This window comes from Pteronotus mesoamericanus, unplaced genomic scaffold (genome assembly GCF_021234165.1).
Source record: "Pteronotus mesoamericanus isolate MK-2021 breed Mesoamerican mustached bat unplaced genomic scaffold, CSHL_Meso_final scaffold_125, whole genome shotgun sequence".
Taxonomy (NCBI): Eukaryota; Metazoa; Chordata; class Mammalia; order Chiroptera; family Mormoopidae; genus Pteronotus; species Pteronotus mesoamericanus.
Genome location: NW_026555304.1, coordinates 8,029,675 through 8,054,969, shown reverse-complemented (window position 1 = coordinate 8,054,969; position 25,295 = coordinate 8,029,675). Strand labels below are relative to the sequence as shown.

General features: G+C 38.1%; 1 protein-coding gene and 1 non-coding gene across 4 annotated transcripts in view; both read left to right on the top strand.

Moving 5' to 3' along the window:
• The window catches only part of SPIN1 (spindlin 1), a 76,021-nt gene that overhangs the window by 21,195 nt on the left and 29,531 nt on the right, over positions 1-25,295 (top strand). For 2 of the 3 annotated variants that reach the window (XM_054588068.1, XM_054588067.1), the window contains exon 2: positions 6,826-7,035. The exons of the other annotated variant lie outside the window; for it this stretch is intronic. In XM_054588068.1, the coding sequence (XP_054444043.1) occupies positions 6,984-7,035 (52 nt within the window). In that variant the 5' untranslated portion in view covers positions 6,826-6,983. The remainder of the gene's footprint in view (positions 1-6,825; positions 7,036-25,295) is intronic. 3 annotated transcript variants of the gene reach the window in all.
• Positions 1,909-2,015, top strand: LOC129082387 (U6 spliceosomal RNA). The gene has a single exon (XR_008530407.1). It is a non-coding gene; the product is annotated as a U6 spliceosomal RNA (small nuclear RNA).

The window sequence follows — 25,295 nt, the reverse complement described above, 5'->3', positions numbered from 1 at the left end:
AAAAGGGGAGGTTGCCTTTACTGGTGCTGTGATACATGCCTTCATGTGGTGTGTTGGGGTGGGAGAGATTGTATAAGTATAGACAGTGGGGAATATACACAGCAGCATTGCAGAGAGCTGCTGGGTGGAAGGGACACTAGATAGACTTTGTTGAGACAGCCTGCCTTCCAGAAGGCAGTTGGAGAGGCTTGGGCAGACAGGAAAGAGAGAGCAGTGGGGTCCCAGTAGGTAAGGATAGATCAGTGTGCGGAGAATTTAATGAGGGAAGTTGAGATGTCTGTTGCTGATCAAGGTAGAGGGATATGAGGTTTGCATGGCTTTTGGATGGGTTCATAGGGAAAGGTGGGTGACCAATCAGGTGTCCTGACAGTATTGTCCTCAGCTTAGTCTCTTTAGATCTTTGGTGCTGTGAGGCAGGCTGGTGTACCTGTTAGAAAGAGCACTTGGGACCTTGCATAGGGAAGAATCACCTCCAGAAAAGGTGCTGATCTTGTGTCTTTCTTGATGTTACTTAATGCCACTTGAGACATTTTTTTCAAATATTAATTTATTTTTTAAAAATATTATTCTATTTGTTGTCCCCATTTTTTCCCCCTTTGCCTTTCTCTGCCCAACCCTCCCCCACCTCCCACTCCTACAGTCATTCCCTACCCTGTTGTTCATGTCCATGGGTCGTTCATACATGTTCCTTGAGTAGTCCTTTCCCCTTCCTTCTACGCTTATCCCCCTCCACCTACGGTCTGGCTGCTGTCAGCCTGTTCCGTGTTTCTATGTCTCTGGTTCTATTTTGCGTGATAGTTTTTTATGTTCGTTAGGTTTTTCTTATAGGTGGGATCATATGATATTTGTGTTTCACCCACTGGCTTATTTCACTTAGCATAATATTCTCCTGTGATCATCCATGCTGTTGCAGAAGGTAGGAGTTCTTTTTTTTTTTCTTGCTGCATAGTATTCCATTGTGTAAATGTACCACAGTTTTCTGATCCACTCATTTACTAATGGGCACTTAGGCTGTTTCTAACACTGGCTATTATAAATAGTGCTGCTCTGAACATAGGGGTGTATAAGTTCTTTTTAATTGGTGATTCTTAGGGTATATTCCAGCAGTGGAATCGCTGGGTCAGAAGGCAGTTCCATTTTTAGTTTTCTAAGGAAATATCATGCTGTTTTCCACAGTGTCTGCACCAGTCTGCATTCCCACCAACAGTGCAGTGGGGTTCCCTTTTCTCCACATCCTTGCCAACACTTGTTTGTTCAATTATTGATGATTACCATTTTGACTGTTGTGAGTTGATATCTCATTGTGGTTTTAATTTGCATCTCTCTGATGGCTAGTGATGTTGACCATTTTTTCATGTCTGTGGGCTGTCTGTATATCCTCCTTGGAGGCATGTCTGTTCAGGTCCTTTGCCCATTTTTTATTTGGATTGTTTGTCTTCCTGGTGGTGTTGTATGAATTCTTTATGTATTTTGGGCAATCAAACCCTTGTCCAAGGTATTATTGGCAAATATGTTCTCCGACATGATTGGTTGGTTCCCTTTTTGTTTTGATGATGATTTTTCAGCTGTGTAGAAGCTAAATTACCAAAATAGTTGAATACAAAGTCAGTATCCAGAAATCGAGGGCACTTCTGTACACCAACAATGAAATATCAGAAAGAAACTAGGGGGGGAAATTCCATTTTACTATAGCAACAAGAAAAATAAAGTACCGGGGAACAAACGTAACGAAGAAGGTAGAAGATCTGTACTCAGAAAACTATAGAACACTGAAGAAATTAAGAAAGAAACAAATAAATGGAAGCATATACTGTGTTCATGGATTGGAAGCATTAACATCATTAAAATGTCCATACTACCCAAAGCAATCTATGGATTCAACACCATACCTATTAAAGTACCAATGGCGTGTTCACTTCTGCAGCACAGATACTAAAATTGGAATGATAACAGAGAAGATTAGCATGGCCCTGAGCAAGGATTACACGCAAATTTGTGAAGCGTTCCATATTTTTTCTAAAACTCCTTAGATTCTACATACTGATTTTTAACTCATCTGAATATTTCTTGTATAATGTGTGAAATAGGGCTCTATATTTGTTTTATTTCAAGTAATAGTGGTCCATGCACCTTATTTGTTGAATAAGCCTGATTTTACCCATTGATTTGAAATATCAGCTTAATCATATATTGTTAGATATATATGGTTGTTTCTAGAATGTTCATTATATTTCATTGATCTACTTGATTATTTCTGTGCTGGTGTCATGTTGGTTTAATTGCTGAAACTTTATAATGGTTTTGGATTTTTTAAATATTTTATTATTAACATTGACATATAAAAAAATAAAATTAGTCTGCATTTAAGAAAGACAGAAAGAGAGATGGAACTCCTACCTTTTGCAACAACATGGATGGAACTGGAGAATATTAAGCTAAGTGATATAAGCCAGTTGATGAAAGACGAATACCATATGATCTCACCTATAAGTGGACTCTATTCAACAAAATAAACTAACGAACAAAATAAACCACAGACACGGAAACATGGAGCAGACTGAAAGTGACCAGAGTGCATGGGGAAAGAGGACAGTGGTGGAAAGAAGGGGAAGGGACTAGACAAAGAACATGTATGAATGACCCATGGCCATGGACAACAGAGTGGGAATTGACTGTGGGAACGGGGGGTAGGGGTGGGATGGGTGGAAGGGGGTAAAGGGGTAAAAATTGAGACAGCTGTAATAGAATAAAGATGATTTATAAATTAAAAAAAATACTGATGGCATATTTTACAGATAAAGAACACATACTTCAAAAATTTATGTGGAACCAAAAAAGACCCTTGTTAGCCTCAGCATTCTTGAGAAAGAATAATTAAGTAGAAGGGATCACAATACCTGATATCAAACTGTACTGCAAGGCCACTGTAGTCAAAACGGTCTGGTACTGGCATAAGAACAGACACAAAGATCAATGGAACAGAATAGAGAGCCCAGAAATAAACTCATATATCTTTGGTCAATTTATATTTGACAAAGCAGGCAGGAACATACAGTGGAGTAAAAACAGCCTTTTCAATAAATGATGTTGGGAAAACTGGAATGGAACGTGCAATCAAATCAAACTAGACCACCAGCTTACACTGTTCACCAAAATCAAAATGGGTAAAAGACTTAAGTTGTGACACTATAAAAGGCCTAGAGGAAAACATAACAGTCAAATTTTAGATATCCCACACAGCAGTATTTTTTGCCAATATATCTCCTAGAGCGAGGGAAATAAGGGAAAAAAAATAAACATGGCACTTCAGACACTTCTTAAGTGTTCGTGTACTGTCTCTGCTCTCCTATATAGCCTCTGAATGGTAGGTACTCAGTGAATAGTGAATGGCTTAATTATACAACCCATTTGCTTTTAAATCTAGCTTCCTTGAATATAAAAAATTTTATGTGATTAAGAATTTTTACCACATCATAGTTAGAACAACCATCATTCAGAACCATCAGAAATTGAGCTGAATTGAATGAAGTCCTACAACTATGGAATCAAGAAGCAGCTGCATTGAAACTGGTTGGGGGATGGAGATGTGGAATGGTCTGGTTCCCCACCCAAGTGTGGCAGATAAAAATCGGGAGGGATATCTCAGCATGAAGGGGTCCTAGCCCAGGGTTCAAGTGCCAGGAAGATAAGCCTCCATAACTACTGGCTGTAGAAACCAGCGGACTTGAAGGCTGTGGAAGACAGTAAGCTTTTGGAGTCCCAGGGAGTTCTTAATGGGCCCATGCATAGACTTGGACTCTGTCCCTCTAGCTCCACCATTGGGACAGCAGATTGAAAGGCATCAGAGACATGGGGAGGAACTGAATCGTATGGCTTTAGGGCGAGAGTCGGGGGGTGGGGGCAGCTTTCTCCCAGACAGAAGTGCTGGCACAGGCCATTGTTTCCTTGATGAGCCCTCACAGAGCCGCAGGGATGCCAGGTGGGCACCATATTTGAGATCCAGTTGACCTGATTCACACTATTATCTCTATTTTGGTAATTCCCTGAGGCCCTGTCCCACCTAACTTGGGCCTACCCAAGTTGTTTCAGGTGGCTTTTCTATAAGAATGGCTTGTCTTGGTCCATTCTTAAGATCTTCCTAAATCCTCTCAGTCAAGCAGCATCTGGCTTCAGTAAACCCTGTACCTCTCATGAAGTTGCCCCAGGCCCAGCACTAGCAGCAGCCGGTCTTGGTTCATAGCTTGGCCTTGCCTGAGCACCTCCAAGCTCAGAACAAATAGCAGCCATATGCAGATCACTGTGTTGCTTACTCTGTGTGACCCCAGGCAGAACACAGTTGTTGGCTGATATTCAATGTGCTAGCAGCAGTCAAGGCTCAACTACAGTAGGAAGGTTTATATAGCCCTGTTGGTGGGCTCACCTTGAGTATCCAGCTTGGGTGATAGGGAAGGCTGTGCTCTTGGAACCTAGAGGACACCTAAGGCTACTCTACCAAGTCTGGGAGACATAGTAACTCTAATACATAGAAACAAACACAGGGAGGCTACCAAAATGAGACAAACATGGTCCAAATGAAAGAACAAAACTCCAGAAAAACTAAACAGAATGGAGACAAGCAATCTATTAGATGCAGAGTTCAAAACACTGGCTATAAGGATGCTCAGTGAACTTAGAACATCAAAGGCATGAAAAAGATCCAGTCAGAAACGAGGGATACACTAACTGAAATAAAGAACAATTTGCAGGGAATTGACAGTAGAGTGGATGAAGCTAAGAATCAAGTCTGATTTGGAATATAAGGAAGCTTATAAGAACCAGTTGAACAGCAAGAAGGAAAAAAATCCAATACAATGTGGATAGTGTAAGGAGCTCTGGGACAACTTCAGCCGTACCAACATTCACATAATGGGGGTTCCAGAAGGAGAAGAGAGAAAGCAAGAAACTGGAAACCTATTTGAAAATATGACAGAAAAGTTTCCTAACTTGTTGAAGGAAATAGAAATAGAAGTCCAGGAAGTGCAGAGAATCCCAAACAAGATAAATAGAAAGAGGCCCACACCAAGACACGTGATTAAAATGTCAAAGGTTAAATACTAAGACATAATCTTAAAAAGCAGCAGTAGAAAAACAATTAGATACAAGGGAGCTCCCATAAGACTGTCAGCAGGTTTCTCAAAAGAAACTTTGGAGGCCAGGAGGGATTGGCAAGAATTATTCAGAGTGATGAACAACAAGCACCTACAACCAAGATTACCCAATAAAGCTTAATTTAGAATGAGAGGATAGGTAAAGAGCTTCCCAGAGAAGAAAGGGCTAAAGGAGTTCCTCACCACCAAACCAGTATTATATGAAATGTTAAAGGGTCTTTTTTAAGAAGATAAAAAAGGCGAACAATAAGAAGGCAATAAATACATAACTATCAACAGTTGAATCTGAAAAACAAACAACAGAATTGTACATCCAGAGAATGTTTTGATGGTTGCCAGTTGGGAGGGTGGTGAGGGGCATTGGTGAAAAAGGTGAAGGGATTAAGAAGCACAAATTGGTAGTTAGAGAATAGTCATGGGGATGTACAGTACAGGAAACTGAGTAGCCAAAGAACATATATGCATGACCCAGGGACATGGACTATGGTATGGGGATTGCCTGAGGAAGTTGGTGGGGGTGTTGGTGGAGGGGGCAAAAGGGGAGAATTGGGACAACTCTAACAGCATAAGCAATAGATATAATTTTGTAAAAAAAAAAAGGTTTTTGGTTACCAGTTAAGCTGATTTCTTTCTCCATAATTAACTGTGAGCACATGGCCATAAATTGTGTACATGAAGACTGTTACATGAGAACTGAATGTAGACATGTGGGTAAATGAAGTTTGTGGGGCACATTTTTGTGTTTACAAGACTACATCTCCATATGTTTTACTATGTGGACTGAAACAAACCAAATTTAAGTGATAAACTGATTATGTAAGATGACTTTAACTTTTGCATGAGTTGGAAGTTTCTCTGAGGCTTTTTCAAAGTTGACATTTTCCTCTGGCTTCTGGAAGCTGGGAGGAGAAAGAGAACCATAAAGTCTCATTGGCTATAATCGTTTCCTCTTGCACAAAGCTGCTGGCTTACTGATCTTCTACTGAGCTGTGGCTCTGTCTTGAATTTGATTTCTGTGTGGTCCCTTCTCCAGCTGCTCTTCTACCCTTCCTACCCCCTTACCTCACGTTACTACCTCCATACAACGGGTCAGTGGGTCTCTGTTTCCCCCCTAGAAGATGGACCCTGCCAGTCTAAAGCTCTTACATTCCAGCACCACCCTTTTCTGACTTCTGGCAGCAAAATGGGTTGAGGAAGCCAGGCCCTATATTGTGTTCTAGTTGACTTATGAGGAATTATACTCTGGGGTCTTGCAAATGCTCCAGACTTCCCCATTGAAAGGTCTGGCTTATAGGGGCATCCATCCTGCAGCATGTGGGCCATGCGCAGCCCAGGATGGCCATGAGTATGGCCTAACACAAAATTGTAAATCTATTTAAAACATTATGAGGTATTTTGTGATTACATGTCATACTGTATTTAATGTATAGCCAAAGACATGTCTTCTTCCAGTGTGGTGCAGAGATGCCAAAAGGTTGGGCACCCCTGAAACACTTCCTTTTTTCCCCTATGAGTTGCCCTAGGCATCCAGGTCTGAGGAAATCAAGTTAATTGCTCTTGGCATAGTGCATTTTAGCTAATGTTATGCCTAAAATTTGGTGTCACATTTGATGATTTAGTCAGATAATTTTTCTCTTGTGATGCTGTAGTAATGAACTGTTATTTCACTATTTTACAGAGTGCTTATGATTTCACGTATTTTTGCTGAATTTGTAAAAGAGGCACTTGGATGATGGATTAACAAGAACATTGAAATTCTGTGCACAGTTTCAAATTGGAGCATATTGGATTTTCACCCTAGTTTAGCAGCTCTGCTGCTCACTTAAATACAGATGAATGAAGACCCCATTCGGGAAGACACCTGGCCAGCGGTCCAGAGCTGATGCAGGTAGGCAGTGCAGTTCTCTGTATACCTTAATTTGATAAACTGAAAGTAGTTGTAAAATTGAGGAATAATTTTACATAATTCCTAGTGGTTTGCTCTTATTAAAGCTTTGTGATTTCCAGTACTTCATATACATATATGTGAAAAAACAGGTTTAGATTTTTTGAGAGACAGGATAGTATTTTTTTCCCTGTAGTCTCTCACCTTCTATCAAGTTATAGATGTCCAGTAAATTTAGCAAGTGAATTGTAAATACCTAGTTAATAGGATTATAGTAAATGAAGTAATTGTCATTTTGAAGGAAGAAGTGAAAGTGAGAGTGAGGCGAATAGATGAGTATTAGATTTAGTAAGATTTAGGATATTTATAGCAATTAAAAAAGGTAAACTTGTAGTTTTTGTATATTTATCTGAAAGAACTTTACTGGAATGAAATGTATGAAAATGAATATTTAATAGAAATTATCTTTGTGGCACACAGCTAATAAAATTAGAAGTTTAGACTTTGCATGATTTTTACCCACCCTCAAAACAGATGAGTTAGCCCTGGCTGGGTAGCTCACTTGGTTAGAGCATCATCCTGATATGCAGAGGTTACAGGTTTGCTCTCCAGTCAGGGCACATAAAAGAAGCAGCCAATGAATGCATAAATAAGTGGAACAAGAAATTGATGGTTCTCTCTCTCTCGCCTTCTCTCCCCGCCCTTCTTTCTCTCTCTCCACGCTCTAAAATCAATTAGTAAAAATTTTAAAAAATATATTTAGTGGTAGCACAAACAATAGTGTGAGCTTAACATTATCTTTTCCCTTATTTCTTAAAGCATATGACATAAAACTAAAGACAAAGCAGGTACTCTGTAAATTCTACTTGGCCCATTGTTAGACTTGCATATATTGGATTCTCCTTGTTTCCTGAATACCAGGCCTTTAAAGAGTATGCGTGAGGTCATACTGTTTTTCACTGTTATTTTGGAAAGATTGCAGACTCCTTGTTCAGTATTGATTATAAAATTTTCTTCATCATTCTTCTTGTTAACAAAGACAAAGGGTCTATTGCTATTAAATCCCTACATCAGTAATGAATGTGCCTTCTACAAATAAAGAAAATTCCCAAGGGGGAGTTTCTTTTTTTTTTAATGACAGGAAGCCCAGATAGCCATTCTGTACTTGGTATGGTGGCTCAGCTGTTCCCGTAGGCTGGTCCCATCTCAAAGGTTAGAGCTGGGGGCTTCAACAGTCTGGCTCCTAATGCGTCTTTTTCTAGGTGGGCCTTGGGGTAGCTGGGCTTCTTACATGAATGCTCCCAGAGGAAGGGTCCCAAGAGAAACTGGAACATCTGTGGTCTCTTCTGGCTGAGCCTTGGTAGTCTTACAGGTTTACTTCTGCTGTATTTTGCTCCTTGAGGCAGGCTGGGTGCCTGCCTAGGTTTCAGGGGAGGGAGCTTGTGCTGTGCTGAATGAGAGGAGCATCAAAGTAAATATATTGGATAGTGTTTAACATAGAGTGTGAGGGATCGATTAAAATTAGGAAATTGAATTTTTACATCCTTTTTATATATCTGGTTCAACACATTAGGCATTTATATTTTTAAACCAACAGCTTTGTATACTTAATGGCATTGTGCAGCAAGTCCTGTTATATGGTATAACTTTTTTCATATATTTTTCCCTGAGAGTTAGCTTTCATTTTTCTAGTTTACCAAAGGCTGCAATTTTTGTCCCTTTATAACATACTTTAATCAGATTATTAGGTACAGGGTATGGTCATTATAGATATCCATCTACCCAATACTGATACTTAACAACTAATTTTTGCTATATTCAAATATTTTTAAACCTTGATTTTTATCTTTATCAAATTAATAAAAATTCACGGTTGAAAATGTCAAATAGTGTCAAAGGCTTATACCAAAAAGTAGGCACTCTATTGTGATTTTTGCTTTCAAAATTTATAAATATGAGTATACAGATTTTTTTGTTCTGACAGTTTTACATATTATGTATCAAAATCTGTTGACAATTTTGGCTTGTTCATATAACATCTCCCTCTTTCGTTAGCCTCCTAATAAAGAATTTGGCTAAAATTATATTTTTTGTTTCTATTACAATTAGTATAAAAATACTGAACACTTTTGAGCCAGGTAATTCAGTATGATTACTCTTTGCCTGTATTGTTTTTCCTGGAGTTTAGCGATGGCTTTTTTTAATACCTGCTTAAATTTCTTTGCAACTTTAAGTCCCTTAAACTATCCAACAGCTATACAGAACTCCTATCTCTCCAATTTTTTGCATGTTGAATGTGATAGGCAATCCATCTGTCTGTGATTTTCTTAGAGAGGTTTTTTTAGTGCCTTCTGTTCTTATCTGTGTGGATTTCTTTCTTCATACTTCTTTTTACTTGCATATATTGGATTCTCCTTGTTTCCTGGATACCAGGCCTTTAAAGAGCAGGCAGTGAATGAGTTGATTGTTAAAGTGGTAAGTGGAATATATGTCAATTCATTCACATTCTTTACTTTTGTGCATGTTTGAAATTGTCTTTTAGTTTTTAGAAATGCATACAGAAGATAAAGCTTTTATTGAGACTTTGCATGGACAGTGTCTTTATTCTATTCATGCTCAGCCTTTGGTGGGTTAATAGATTCTAGGTTGGAAATGACTTTTGATCCAGAATTTTCTAGGTTCTGCTCCATTCATTGTCTTTGAGATCCAAATGTTGCTATTTGGAGGAGTTGGATGGCCTCCCTCCCTCCCTCCCTCCCTCCCTCCCTTCCTGCCATCTTATTTTTATTTTTTATTTTTTAAAAGATTTTATTTATTGTTTTTAGAGACAGGGGAAGGGAGGGAGAGAAGAGAGAGAGAGAAATGCTAGTTGGATGGTTGCCTTTCACATATTCCCTAACCAGGGACCTGACCCACAACCCAGGTATGTGCCTTGACTGGGAATCAGACTGGTGACCTTTTCCTGTGCAGGGTGACACTCAGCCAGCTGAGCCACAACTGCCTTTCAGGGCTTATTTCTGAACTTTTAAATGTATCCAGTGGGTTTTCCCTCTTTAGAAACTTTTAGAATTGCCTTTTTATTTGTTCTGAAACTTCATGACAACGTATGTTAGTGTGGGTCTTTTTCACTTGTTTCAGGCTTTTCAGACCTTGGATTCATCCTTCAACTATGTGGAGTTCTCTGTTAACTCTTTTGATTGTTTTTCATTTCTTATCTCTGGAATACATGCTGCTTGGATGTTACACTTCTTAGGTGGATTTCTTTTTTATTCCTTCAATTATTTCTTTTTATCTTACCATTTTTCTGAAGGAGTTTACTGACTTTATTTCCCAAACTTCAAACAATTTCAGTAAGCATTTTAAATTTTTAGGAGCTCTTTTTTTTTTCTCTTCTTATTTCATTAGATGCAAGTAACTTAGGCTATAAATTGTATTTTTAAATGGTCTTTCTTGAATTAGCTTCACCTCTTAGGTATGTATATGCTTTTAGTCTCTGTGCTTCTTCTGGAGGTTTTCCTTAAGTCTCTTTCGGTCCAAGGCAATCACCTAGCAAGGTACAGAAAAGCAAGGTTTATTCACAAGCTATGTGTGTGAAAGTGTGCCTTGTTGCCTGGTGGACTTCAGGTATATTATAGGGGGCTTCCATGTGTCAGTATCCTTAGGTGTTTTCTCTAGAGATGAGATTTCAGATTTCTTGCTTATATGATCAAAATATTGATCACATCTCAGATTTTCTGATTTCTGCCTAAAAGTTATAAAGTCATACTCCTTTACCATCTGTTGACGTGGCAATCCCAGAGACCACTGTTGGTTATTTAAAACTGGGCTTATTAAATTGCTAAGTAGCAGAGATGTCACCTTCAGTTTCCCGGGAATATTTTACAAGAGGAAAAAATGTTCATGGGTGGAATGAGTGAATTGATGGGGTTGGAGGCAGTGAGTGTGATGTGGGGGAACATTACTTGAATTGCTCTTTCAGATGAGTTGCTGGAACAGACTTTGGTCTTTAGAATATCTGGATTCACACCAAGTTAAGTTAAAAGTTGGTAATTTTGGCCCAGACTGGTGTGGCTCAGTTTCTTGGGCATCGTCACACAAGCTGAAAGGTTGCGGGTTCAGTTCCCAGTAGGGGCACATGCCTGGGTTGTGGGTTCAGTCCCCTGTTGGGGTGCATATAGAGGGCAACTAATCAGTGTTTCTTGCATTGATGTTTCTTTCCCTCTCCTCCCTTTCCTTCTCCATCTCTTCCATTCTCTTTTGGGAAAAAAAAGTTGATAATTTTGGAACATGTTTCTGAATGAGCTTCTGTTAGAACAGTTTGAGTGTGTATAGGTTTTCTTGCCCATCATGATTTAGTACAGCTTAAATAACTGTTTTATGAGTCCTAGAACAGTTTGGTTTGTTAACATATCTCTGCTTCTTTTCCTATGTCAGTAAATAAATAGATGTAGCTACCTAGCAAAGGATCTTGTTCTGTTGTCTGTTGAAAATTCTGTAATGTTCAGATGGGTGATATAACCTACTTTCCATTACAAACTAACATCAATGCCAAGTGAATATATACACATCTACCTTCTCTTCTCTTCTGTTACTTGTGTTTTCCATATAGCTGTATGTTTTGGTGACTGCTCCTTAGCAATATACAGACATGATCTTCATGGCTCTTTATGACTACGTAGAATTCCATTGTGTGGATGTACCATATTAGTTTGTTCAGTTGTCAGTTATTTGAACATTTGGATTGTTTCTACTTTTCTGCTATTAGAAGTAATAACTGCAATGAATAGGCTTGTCCATACGTCTTGTCAGTGTTTTAGTGAGATAGCTGCCCAGCAGCAGAATTGAGTCAAATGTGCCTGCATAATTCTGTGAGATGCCACCATATTTCCTTTCATGGGCTTGTGCCATTTTTCATTCCTAACAGCAAGCAGTATGTAAACATTTCTCTCTCCCACAATCTTGCCAGAGTATTTTGTTGTCAATAGTATGTTGTTAACTGTATGGATTTTTGTCCATCTGTTGGGTGAGAAATGGTGTATTTCAATGTAGTTTTAAATGAGAGGTTGAATATCTTGTCTGTCTTGTAAGGGCGTATTTGGCTTTCCTTTTTTGGTCCTTATCCATTTTTCTTCTTTCCTTTTAGAAGTTTTTTTGAAAAATGTCAGTTATTAACCTTTGTAGTATGAGTCATTTATCTTCCTACTGTGTGGCGTCAGCTTCTTGACTCCTGATTCCCTGGTCTCCTGCTCCATCTGTATGGGTCTCAGCCAACTTCACAGAAGTCCTTTTGGACTTAGGCACTTTAGGGTTTTACCTGTGGTTTCTTGGCTCCTGTATATTTATGATGCTTTTCTCTCTTGTTTTCTGAAAAGTATCCTCCAAAACTTGGAGAGAGTTGAATGAGACGTGAATTCTGAGCCCATACATGAATGTAACTGTAAATTTGTAATTTTCTTGGGTATAGGGTTCAAAATCATTCTGCTTCAACTTTGAAGGCATCATTTAACCTCTTGTTGTCTAGCTCAACAAGACATTGTTTACCTTAGAGTTCACTCTTTGTATTATAAAGTTTGGGGGTTTTGACATGTATAATGACATGTATCACCATTATGTTGTCTTTTAATATACCTGTGACTATTTGTAACTGCCAATTTGTACTTAATCCCTTCAACCACTGACTTTATTGTCTTCTTAGATTTTCCTTTTCTAGAATGTCATATACTGTCTGTATGATCCTATCGGATTGGTTCTCTTTTGCTAATATACATTCAAAGTTTCTCCGTGTCTTTTCATGGCTTGATACCTCATTTCTTTTTAGTACAGAAAAATATTCTGTTGTTTGGACATAGTACAGTTTATTTATCTGCTCACTTACTGAAGGACATCTTGGTTACTTCCAAGTTTTGGCAATTATGAATAAAGCCACTATAAACATCCATGTTCATATGTTTGCCTGGACATGTTTTCAGCTCCTTTGGGTAACTGCTAAGGAGCATAATTGCTGGATCATATAGTAAGAGTTTATTTAGTTTTATAAGAAACTGACAAATTTACATTCCCACTGGTAATGAGAGTTCCTCTTGCTCTGCATCCTCTCTAGCATTTGATGTCATTATTTTGGATTTTTACCGTTCTAATAGGTGTTTAGTGGTATCTCATTGTTTCGCGTTTCCATTTTCTTGATGACATATCATATGAACCATTTTTCATATGTTTATTTGATCTTCCAGGTCTCTGGATCTTCTTTGGTGAGGTGTCTGTAATGATATTTGGCCCATTTTTTATAATCAGGTGGTTTTTTTATTGCTGAATTTAAAGAGTTCTTTTTATATTTTAGATAACAGTTGTTTTTTGGATGCATTTTGCAAATATTTTTTCCAAGTCTGTGGCTTGTCTTCTCAGTCTCTTGACAGTGTCTTTCACAGAACAGACACTTTTATTAAAGTCCAGCTTTCTAATTATTTCTTTCGTGGATAGGCCTTTGATGTATCTAAAAATTCCTCAACATACCCAAGGTCTTTTTGATTTTCTCCTATGTTATCTTTTGGACTTTTATAGTTTTACAGTTCATATTTTGTCCTTTGATCCATTTGGAGTTAATATTTGTGAAGGATGTAAAGTGTCTAAACTCTGTGTGTGTGTGTGTGTGTGTGTGTGTGTGTGTGTGCGCGCGCGCGCGCGCGCGCGTGCATGTGTGTGTGTGTTCTGTTCCAGCACCATTAGTTAAAAAGATAATCTTTTCTTTGTTATATTGTCTGTGCTCCATTGTCAAAAATCAGTTGACTGTATTTTTGAAGATCTTTTTATGGGCTCTCTCTTCTTTTTCATTGACCTATTTGTCTACTCTTCCACAAATACCATACATACTGTTGTGATTAGTGTTGCTTTATAGTAAGTCTTGAAGTCAGGTACTATCAATCCTCCAACTACATTTTACTCCAATATTCTATTTGCTATTCTGTGTCTATTGCCTCTCCATACAAACTTTAGAATCACCTTGTTGATATATTCACAAAATAAGTTGTTAGGATTTTAATTTGGATTGCATTGACTCTGTAGATCAAGTTGGGAAGAACTGACATCTTTTCTTTTTTTAAAAAAATTAATTATTTTTAGAGGGGGGGGAAGGGAGGAAGAGAGGGAAACATCAATGTGTGGTTGCCCCTTGTGCGCCCTCTACTGGGGACCCAGCCTGCAACCCAGGCATGTGCCCTGACTGGGAATTGAACTGGAGACCCTTTGGTTTACAAGCTTGTGCTCAATCTACAGAGCCACACCAACCAGGAGTACAAACATTTTGACAGTATTGTTTTTCTGTCTATGAACATGGATAATCTGTCTATTTATATTGTTCTTTGATTTCTTTAATCAGTTTTGTAGTTTACCTCATGTATATCTTGTATGTGGGATATATGGTGATGTTCCCTCTTTCACTTCTCATTTTGTGTCTTCTCTCTTTATTAGTTATCCTGCTAGAGATTGTCAATTTTGATCTTTTCAAAGAACCAGCTTTTGATTTTGTTGACTTCTCTCTGTTGACTTCCTGTTTTAAAATTTGCTAACTTCTGTTCTAATTTTTATAATACCTTTTCCTCTGCTTCTTATTTAACTTGCTCTTTTTTTTTTCTAGTTTCCTAACATGGAAGTATAGATTTTTTTGTTTTAGATTGTTCCTGTTTGCCAGTATATACATTCAGTGCTATAAATTTCCCTTTAAACACTGTTTTCTAGAAATTGTATCCCACACATTTTGGTAAGTTGTATTTTGATTTAGTTCAAAATATTTTAAATTTGTCTTGCTATTTCTTCTTTGAACCATGTACTTAGAAGTTTGTTGTTTAATCTCCCAAACAATGTGGGATTTTCCAGCTCTCTTTCTGTTATTAAATCTAGTTTAATTTTATTGTTGTATAAGAATATAATGGTATGATTTTTATTCTTTTACATTTTTTAAGGTGTGTTTTATGGTCCAGAATGTGGCCTAGCTTGGTGAATGCTCCTTGGGAGCTTGAGAAGGTGTCTTCTATCATTATTGGATGAAGTAGTTGATAAATACCAGCTATTCAGTTGAACTTTGTCCTAGTTGGGATTTGTCCATTTATTGAATACATGTGATAGAGAGGTAATGAAGTCTTTGACTGTGGTAGTGGACTCATCTTTTTCTCCTTGTGGTCCTGTCAGTTGGGGTTTTTGTTTTTGTTTGTAGCTTCTGTCAGTTTTACTTCTTGTAATTTGATGCTCTGTTGTTAGGTTTGTACACATTAAGGATTGTTATGTCTTAATGGAGAATTGACATCTTTGTCATAGTGAAATGCCTCTCCCTGGTGACTTTCTCTGAAATTAATATAACTGTTCCTGCTTTATTTTGATCGTTGTTAGCATGGCATACCTTTTGCATTTCTTTAGTTTTAATCTAAATGTATCTTTGTATCTAAAGTGGATTTCTTAGAGATAACATGCAATGTGCTCTTGTGTTCTTTTGATGAACTATGATAGTCTGTTTATTGGTATGTTTAGACCATTGATATTTATGGTGATTGTTGGACTATTATTTGCCATGTGTGTTATTGTGTTCTATTTCTTGCCCTTTTCAGTTTCTTTCAGTTTTTGTCTTCCACTCTTATTTTTCCTTTTATGGTTTTAATAGAGCATTTTACAAGATTCCATTTTGTCTTTCTTTTAGCGTATCAGTTACCATCAGTCCTTGACCAATGTGGGTTTCAGCTGTGCAGATCCCCTTATATGCGGATCTTTTTTCACTAAATACTGTTAATGTATTTTATTTTCTTAATACCGTTTTCTTTAGTTTATTGTAAAAATACAGAATATAACACATAAAGAAATGTATTAGGCTGTTTTTGTTATTGATAAGTTTCCTGGTCAACAATAGGCTATTAGTTAAGTTTTGGGAGAGTCAGAAGTTACTGTGTGGATTTAGAACTGCGTGGAATGCCTGCTCCCCTAACCCCATCGTTGTGCAAGGCTCAACTGTATGCTTTTAAAAAATGTTTGTAGCCCTAGAATTTGCAATATGCATTTACAACTATTTGAGTCCACTTTAAAATAACACTATAGTGCTTCAATGGTATTAAGAATACCTTATAATACAAAGTATTCTAGTTCTTTTCCTGGTCCATTTACTAATACTGTTTTGAACAAAATGTTACCAGTCAAATTTTAAATACGAAAAGCAGAGTTTATTTTAACATCACTTATTTCTTATCTTGGCTATTGTAAATGTTCTGCAATGAACATAGGGGTGCATATGTCTTTTTGAATTAGTGTTTTGGATTTCTTCGGATAAATATCCAAAAGTGGGACTGCTGGGTGATGTGATAGTTCTATTTTTAATGTTTTGAGGAACCTTCATACCATTTTCCATAGTGACAGCTCCAATTTGTAATCTCACCAACAGTCTGTGAGGGCTCTTGTTTTCCTCCACGTTCTTTTCTTTTTAAAATATTTTATTTATTTATTTTTAGAGAGGAAGAGAGGGAGAAAGAGAGGGACATCAATGTGTGGTTGCCTCTTGAGTGCCCCCCTACTGGGCACCTGGCCTGTAACCCAGGCATGTGCCCTGACTGGGAATCGAACCAGCAACCCTTTGATTTGCAGGCTGGCACTCAGTCCACTGAGCCACACCAGCCAGGGGTCCACGTTCTTAGTAACACTTGTTTGTTGACTTACTGATGGTAGCTATTCTGACAGGTGTGAGGTGGTATATCATTGTGGTATTGATTTGCATTTACCTGATAACTAGTGATGTTGAGCATCTTTCATATGTTTGTTGGTCATCTGTATGTCTTCTTTGGAAAGGGTCTATTCAGGTCCTCTGTCCATTTTTTTAACTGGATTTTTTTTTTTTTTTTTTTTTTTTTTTTTTTTGGTGTTAAGGTGTATGTGTCTCATATATTCTGAGCATTAACGCCATATCAGATGTATCATTTATGAATAATATCTTTTCTCATTCAGTAGGTTGTCTTTTTGTTTTGTTAATGGTTTCCTTTGTTGTGCAAAAACTTTTTAGTTTATTTTTTTCATTTATTTCCCTAGCCAGAGGAGACATATCCAAATACATATTGCAAAGAACAATGTCAAAGAATTTACTGCCTATGTTTTCTTCCAGGACTTATTTGGTTTTCAGGTCTTACATTGAATTCTTTAACCCATTTTGAGTTTATATTTGTATATGTTGTAAGAAAGTGATCTAGTTTCCTATTTTTTGCATGTATTCAGTTTTTCCCAGCACCATTTGTATAAGAGACTTGCCTTTATTCCATTGCATATTCTTGCCTCTTTTGTTGTACATTAATGACTATGGAGGTGTGTGTTTATTTCTGGGCTGTCTATTTAGTTTCGTTGATCTGTATGTCTGTTTTTATGCCAGTACCGTGTATTTTGAGTACTCTTGCCTTGTAATACAGTTTGATATCATGTGGTATGATACTTCCAACTTTGTCCTTCTTTTTGGACAAAGAAGGACATTGCTTAGGTTACTTGACGTGTTTTGAGGTTCCATAGAAATTCTAGGATTATCTGCTCTAGTTCTGTGAAAAATGCCATTGGTATTTGAATAGGATGGCATTGAAACTGTTAGATTGCTTTGGGTGGTATGGACATTTGAATGATGTAAATTTTTCCTATCCATGAACATGATTGTTTTCTTAACTTCTTTTTCTAATAGTTTGTTACTTGTATATAAAAATGCAACTGATTTCTGAATATCAATTTTATATCCTGCTACTTTACTGAATTATTAGTTTTAATAGATTTTGGTGTATTCTTTAGGGTTTTCTATGTATAGTATAATCTCATCTGCAAATAATGACAGTTTTACTTCTTCCTTTCTAATTTAAATGCCTTTTATTTCCTGTCTGATTGCTGTGGCTAGGACTTTCAATACTATGTTTAATAAAAGGGATGAAAGTGGACAACCCTGTCTTTGTTCTGATCTTAGGGAAAATGCTTTTAGGTTTTCCCTAGTGAGTATCATATCAGGTGTGGATTTGTTGTATATGGCCTTTTTATATTAAAGTATATTCCCTTACCACTTTGTTGAGAGTTATCAAAAATAGAGGTTGGATTTTGTTGAATATTATTTTATCCATCTATTGATATGATCAAATGGTTTTCATTCTTCATTTTGTTCATGTGGTATAATACATTAATTGATTTGTGGATAATTGAACCAACTTTGCATCCCAGGAATAAATCTCATTTGATCATGGTGTCTGGCTCAGATATTTTTAGTGAATTGTGAATTTGGTTTGCTAATATTTTGTTGAGGATTTTTGCATCTATATTCATCAGGGATATTGGCCTGTAATTTACTTTTTTGTAGGTTTTTTATCTTGTTTTGGTATCAGGATAATGCTGGCCTTGTAAAATGAGCTTGGGAGCCTTCACTCTTAAGTTTTTGGAACAGTTCGAGAAAGATAAGTGTTAATTTTTATTTGAATGTTTGGTAAAATTAACTTGTGAAGCCATCTGGTCCAGGAGTTTTGTTTGTTGGGAGGTTGTTTTCAATAACTGATTTAATTTTGTTGGTAGTCATTGGTCCATTCAGTTTTTCTGTTGCTTCTTTTTTTTTTTTTTCAAGATACTATTTATTTAGTTTTAGAGGAGGCAGAAAGAAGGGAGAGAGGGAGAGAAACATTGATGTGCGAGAGAGATACATCAATAGGTTGTCTCTCACATGCCCACAACAGGGGACCTGGCCTGCTGCAACCCAGGTATATGCACTGACTGGGAATCGAACTGGCGGCCTTCTGGTTCACAGGCTGGCACTCAAACCACTGAGCCAGAACAGCCAGGGCTCTGTTTCTTGATTCATTATTGGAAGGTTTTATGTTTCTAGGAATTTATCCATTTCTTTCAGGTTGTTCACTTGTCGGCATATATATTTGTTCATAGCGTTACCTTAGAATCCTTTGCTTTTCTGTGACATTAGTTGTCACTTTTTTCCATTTCTGATTTTATTTATTGGCCCCCCCCCCTTTTTTTTTGTGGTGAGTGTACCTGGCCAAAAGTTTATCATTTTTGTTCATCTTTTCAAAGAATGAGCTCTTGGTTTCCTTGACCTCTCCTCCCCTCCCCATTTTTTTCTCTATTGCATTTACTTTTGCCCTGGTATGTCCTTCTGCTCACTTCAGGTTCTGCTTGTTCTCTTGCCTAGTTCCTTTAGTTGTAAGGAACTAGCCTTACAACTAAAGTTGTAAGTAGTTCCTTTAAGTAAACCTGTAAGTAAAGTTGTAAAGTAGTTCCTTTAGATTATTTTTTAGAGATTTTTCTTCTTTCTTGAGGTATTGCTATAAATTTCCCTTTTAGAACTGCTTTAGCTGTGTCACATATTTTTGGGGGTCATCATGTTTTTAGCTTTCTTGTAATGGATTTCTGATATCATACTATTGTAATTAAAGGGTGTGCTTGATATGATTTTAATCTTAAATTTATTGAGTTAAATCCTCTTGTTGGGATTGATCCCTTTATTATCGTGAAATGCCATTTTTAAATTGATTTTAGAGAAAGAGAGAGTGGGGTGGGGAGAGAGACATGGATTTGTTGTTCCACTTTCTTATGCATTCCTTGGTTGATTCTTGTTATATGCTCTGACCTGGGATCAAACCACAACCTTGGTGTATTGGGATGATGCTCTAACCAACTGAACTGTAGGCCTGGGCTGTAATGCCCTTTTTTGTCTGTTATTACAGCCTTTGTTTTAAAGTTTCTTTTATCTCAAAGAAGTATGGTTACCCCAGCTTTTATTTTTTCATTTCCATTTTTATGAAATACCCATTTCCATCCCTTTCAGCCTCTGTGTGACTTTCAGTCTGAAGTGGGTCTCCTTCTTGTAGGTACCATATATGCATGCCTTATTTATTTTTTTAAATCAATCCAGCCACTCTGTCTTTTGGTTGGAGCATTTAATCCATTTACATTTAAAGTAGTTGATACGTTTATAGTTATTGCTATTTTATTGTTTTATGATTGTTTTTGTAGTTCTCTGTTTCATACTCTCTTGCTCTGTTCTCTTTTATGTGTATAACTTTAGTGTTGTGTTTCGATTCTCTCTTTATTGCTTTTGTATACGATTATAGAATTTTGAGTTGTGGTTACCATGTTCTTTATATACACCCAGCTATGTTCCGATACATTCTAAAATCACTACAATTTTATTCACCCCCTTAATGTTTTTGTCATTTTTTAATTTTCGGTGTGTTTATGTATATCCCTTAATTTATTGTTGTAATTACCCATGGTCTTCCTACTTTTGTTTTTCAACCTTTGTACTAGTTTTATAATTGGTTGACCCACTGCATTTTACTAAGTGTTTGCTTTTGTCGCTGAGATTTTTTCTTTCCTATTATTTTCTTATTCCTGTTTTTGGTTGTTTTTACTTAAAGAAGTCCCTTTAACATTTCTTGTAATACTGGTTTAGAGATAATGAACTATTTGCTTATTCTCATCTGGGAAACTCTATTTCTCCTTTCATTCTACAAGATAGCCTTGCTGGGTAGAGTAACCTTGCGTCTAGGTGTTCGTCTTCAATCACTTTGAATTTTTCTTGCAAAATTTCTGTTGAAAAATCAGCTTCTAGTCTTACGGGAGCATCCTTATATGTAGCTAACTGGTTTTCTCTTGCTACTTTTAAGGTTCTGTCTTTGTCTTTAACTTTTGGCATTTTAATTATGATGTGTCAATGGGTGGGGTTGACCTTCAGGCTGACTGGCTGTGAGGGCTGGCCTTGACTACAAGAGAACAAGCTGTTTTGCATGGACTGACCCCAAGGAGCAGCAGAGTTGCTGTAGTGGGGCTCTGGTGCCATCTGAGTCAACCCTTGGGTTTTTGGAGCTGTTCAGGTGGTGCTCTTGTGTGGTCTGAAGCTGGCCACCAGGTGTGTTGGGGCTGGAGCCGCTTGAGAGGGGCTCTATTGCATTCCAAGTTCCGCTGCTGATTGTGCCAGGCTTGGGCTGCTTAGTAGGAACTATAAGGTTGTCTGTGGTAAGTAGCTGGTTGTGCTAGACTGGGAACCTCTTGGGGGAGAGACTGACCTGTGAACTGAGGCTAGCAGCCACAAGTGTCGGGCTTGTCGTTGCTTGGTTGAAGCTACATTCCAGGCCAGGACAAACTGGCGCCCCCCCCCCTTTTTTTTAAAGATTTTATTTATGTATTTTTAGGGAAAGGGAGAGAGAAAGAGAGGGAGAGAAATATCAATATGTGAGAGATACATGGTTGCCTCTCAAACCCCCCCCCCCCCCCCAAAACTGGAGACCTGGCTTGCAACCCAGGCATGTGCCCTGAATGGGGATTGAACCGGCAACCCTTTGGCTTGAAGGCTGGTGCTCAATCCACTGAGGCACACCAGCCAGGGCTGGCCACTTACTTCCTATTCCAGGCTTAGGGTCACCTGATACAGTGCAAGTTGAGATGAGATGCTGCTTATGCTGGGCTTCGGTCTGCTTAGCAAGAGCTACAAAAGGGGCACTGAAAGCAGCTGCTGCTAGTTGGTGGTTTGTGGGCCTTTGAGAGATACTGGGAAAGTTCGTAGCACTAGTCCAAGTGGGCTGCTTGTGTGGAGAAACCACTTGAAGAGCCTCTGTCCAGAGTAGGTTGGGGCATAGTCTCTGAGGAGTCACCAGGGTGGGGCGAGTCAGCAGTATTAGCGAGGTTAATCCGATAGTAAGGATCTCAGTCTTACCTGCACTGGACTGGCTGGGTGGAAGGAGAGCTCCAATAAAAGAATAAACAGTGTGGTGTGCTAGCACTTCCATTCTGTCTCCTCCCCAGAGAGTTGCCCTGATCCCAGCCCCTCCAGACTTTACTCTGAAGTTAGTAAATTCAGGTCTTTCCCACGTGTCCCTGGCACATTGTGAGCTGCTACTCCTGTTTTGAAGCTTAGAGAGAGTGAGGTTGTAAGGAAGTGAGTGTGCACTCACTGGCCCTTGAAGAGCTGAGTGTCTTGGTCTCCTGCAGCCCTTAGTTTCTCTCCGATGCAATCCTCTGCTGATGATTTTCACAGCCACGTGTTATGGGGACTCCTGCTCCCAGCACTGGTACCCTGTGTGGGGCTTTAAGCCTTATCTCTTACTGGGACACCTGTATACCCAAGATGCCCTTCTGATTTCTTAATCACAGATGGTGGATGTTGGACCTGCTCATTCTGCCTCTCTGCCCTTCCTACCAGTCTTGATGTGGCTTTTTCTTTATATCTTTCTTTATAGGAATTCTGTTTAGCTAGTATTCATGTGGTCTCAGTGCTGGTTGTTCTATACTGTAGTTGTAAATTTGATGGGATTGTGGGAACAGGTGAACCATCTTGACATGAAGGAAGTCTGATTTTTTGCATTTTCATTATGATAAACGAATAGACCTCTCTTCCACCCTCACCCTGATTTTTTGGTCCGTTATCCTGCTTAGTGTTTTCTGAGCTTCCTGAGACTGTGGTTTGGTGTCTGACATTACTTTGGGGAAATCGTTATTACTTTAAATATTTCTGTTCCTTCCTTTCTTGTTTTTCTGGCATTTTTATTATGCATATGTTATACTCCTTGTTACTGTCCCATGGTTCTTGGATATTCTGGGGGTTTTTTTCCTGCCTGCATCTTTTTAATTTTATTTGCTTTTCAGTTTTGCTAGTTTCTGTTGACATATTCTCAAGCTCAGAGATTATTTCTTTAGTAATGTTCAGTCTTCTGAGTTCATCAAAGGCATTCTACATTTCTGTTAAATGTTTTTGATCTCTGCCATGTTCTTTTGATTTTTTGTGCAATTTTTATCTTTCTGCTTCCACTGCCCATCTGTTCGTTCTTGCATGCTATCTACTTTTCTCATTGGAGCCCTTACCATATTATTCGTAAGTATTTTAAATTTCTGGTCTGATTATTCCAACCTTCTTGCCATAGCGAACGCTGGTTCAGATGCCTGCTCTGTCTCTCTTCAGACTTCTGCTTTTCCTTTTAATATGCCGTATAATTAAGTATTTGATGAAAGCCAGACATTATGTACTTACTAAAGGAATTCCAGTGAATAGGCCTTTAGTGAGATGCTGGTTTTGGTGTAATGTGTGTGTGTGGTGGGAGGTACATTGTATAGTTAATGTGATTTGGTATCTGTCTTTCAGTGAGTCTATACCATTGACTAATCTTCGTAAGTGCTCCCCCTTATGTGGGACAGAACTGCAGGGAGGCTGATTTTGAAATTCTCTGCACATAAAAGGACCCCTAGAGAGAGTTGGGTATTTCCCTGTCCTCTGCTCAGTTAGGCTCTGATTAAATATTTTCTTTTGAGGGCAGGCTCCTTAAAGACAGAAAGCTATGGTGTATTTCAAAGGGGGCACTTTCCCTCTCCCTCTGCTGGAAGCAGAAGGGGATTTTTCTGTGATCTTCACTGTGTGAAGAACCTGGTAGAGAGCTCCTAGAGATAAAACTCATACAAATTTGGAGCCAAACCCCTCCACCCTCCCCGATCTCTCCCATGACCAGGTTCCCTGAAGTTCTACACTGAGCCTCCAGCTGTTGGTCAATTACCTTTCAGGTTTTTCTCCCCCAGTACTGTTTGCCTTAAGGTGTCTAGATGAGTTCTGATTCTGTGTATGTACATGTCCGTTTCTGTAGTTTTGGGATCAGTGGTTTGCCCTGTGACCCTCCCGTGTGTGACCAGTTTAAAAAGAGTTGTTGGTTTTTTAGCTTATTAGGATGGAGTAATGACTTCCAAGCTCCTAACATACTGTACTGGAAACAGGAGGTTTTCTCTATTCTTTTTCATTTTTGAGAGCTCTTGTTTTCCTTTTTCAAAGTCTCTTGTTCCCATTTATGACTGTAGTATCTTAAGTTCCTTTAGGATAACAATTCTTTTCTTTAATCTTTGTAGCTCTTGGACCATTTTGTGAACAGCAGTGCTGCTTTTTCTCTTAGTTGTATGAAACGTTTATGTAACTGTTGATCTTTGTTCATACCTAAGAATTAAAGATAAATTACTAATGGCTTACCTTTTCTTCAGTGATCAGTAGAACATTGTTCCTGCCATGGTACTCTTCTAAATGGGAAAGTCAACTTTATGGAGATATGTGGGGCCTGATAAGCTTTGCCTAGGATGCAGGGACAGGGATGATTTGTTAATGCTGGGAGTGCACTAAGTGCTAAATAAAGTCAGCTGCCCTTTCCTTTATATTCAGCATGGAAAGGGAGGGAGGGGATCCTGATGCCTGGTACAATGCCCATAGAACTTGATAGAATCCTGTATTTCCCCATCTGCTTTTTTGCATGTCTTATCTCCTGGTATTTGTTTACTAGAAACCTAGAGATGTTCCAGGGATGCTTCAGATAGATTTGTCCTCCAGTCTGTATGTTACCTTTACCCAAGGGCTGCCCACTTCTTTGAAGTGGGCATGCAGGGTGAAAGTGGATAGACCTGGCTCTCTCAGCGTTAGGGCTATGTTTCACCGTCTTTATTTGTGAACTGAAATGGACAGTCTTATGCAGACCAATTGGCCATATCTCCTTTTTCAGTTAACTTTAAAATTGCAAATGTAACAGTAGGGCAGAAATTTTTGTTTACGGAATGGTCACTTTAAGGCCAAGGAGAGAGAGAACTTAGAAGCCTTCCTCCTCCTCACCCAAGGGAACTTCTGTTCTGAGTTTACGGTAAAAATTCCTTTGTTTTCTTTGTATTATTGTTTACATAACGTGAATTTTGATCTATATGTTAAGTACTGCCTTTGCTGTATTGAACAAATTTGATAGATTGTGTTTTCATTTTTTAAAATTCAAAATAACTGAATTTTCATTGTAATTTTTTGTTTGAACCATGGATTTTTTTTTTAGAAGATTGTTTAATTTTCAACACTGAGGTCTTTCCAAGTATCTAACTTGTTCCTAGTTTAATTCTGATGTGGTCAGAGAATATAACATACTTTACTGTGTATAATGTGCACTTTTTTTGCCCAAATTTTTTAGGGAAAAATAAGGATGTGCCTTGTACATGGGTATAATGATTACATTCCATGGGTATAATGATCCTGTATATAATGCACACAAAGCCATGGTTGTGCATTCTACACAGCAAAGTATGGTATTTCATGATTTCAGGTTGTTTTAAGTGTATTGAGGGTTTGCATTATGAATAACGTATGTTGTATCTGAGTTAATGTTCTGTGTGAACGTGGGGGGAAAAGTTTGTTTTGGCATTATTGAATAGTACTCTATAAATGTAAACAACTGTAGTTGACTACTTGTGATGTTCATGTCTTCCATATCCTTTGCTGA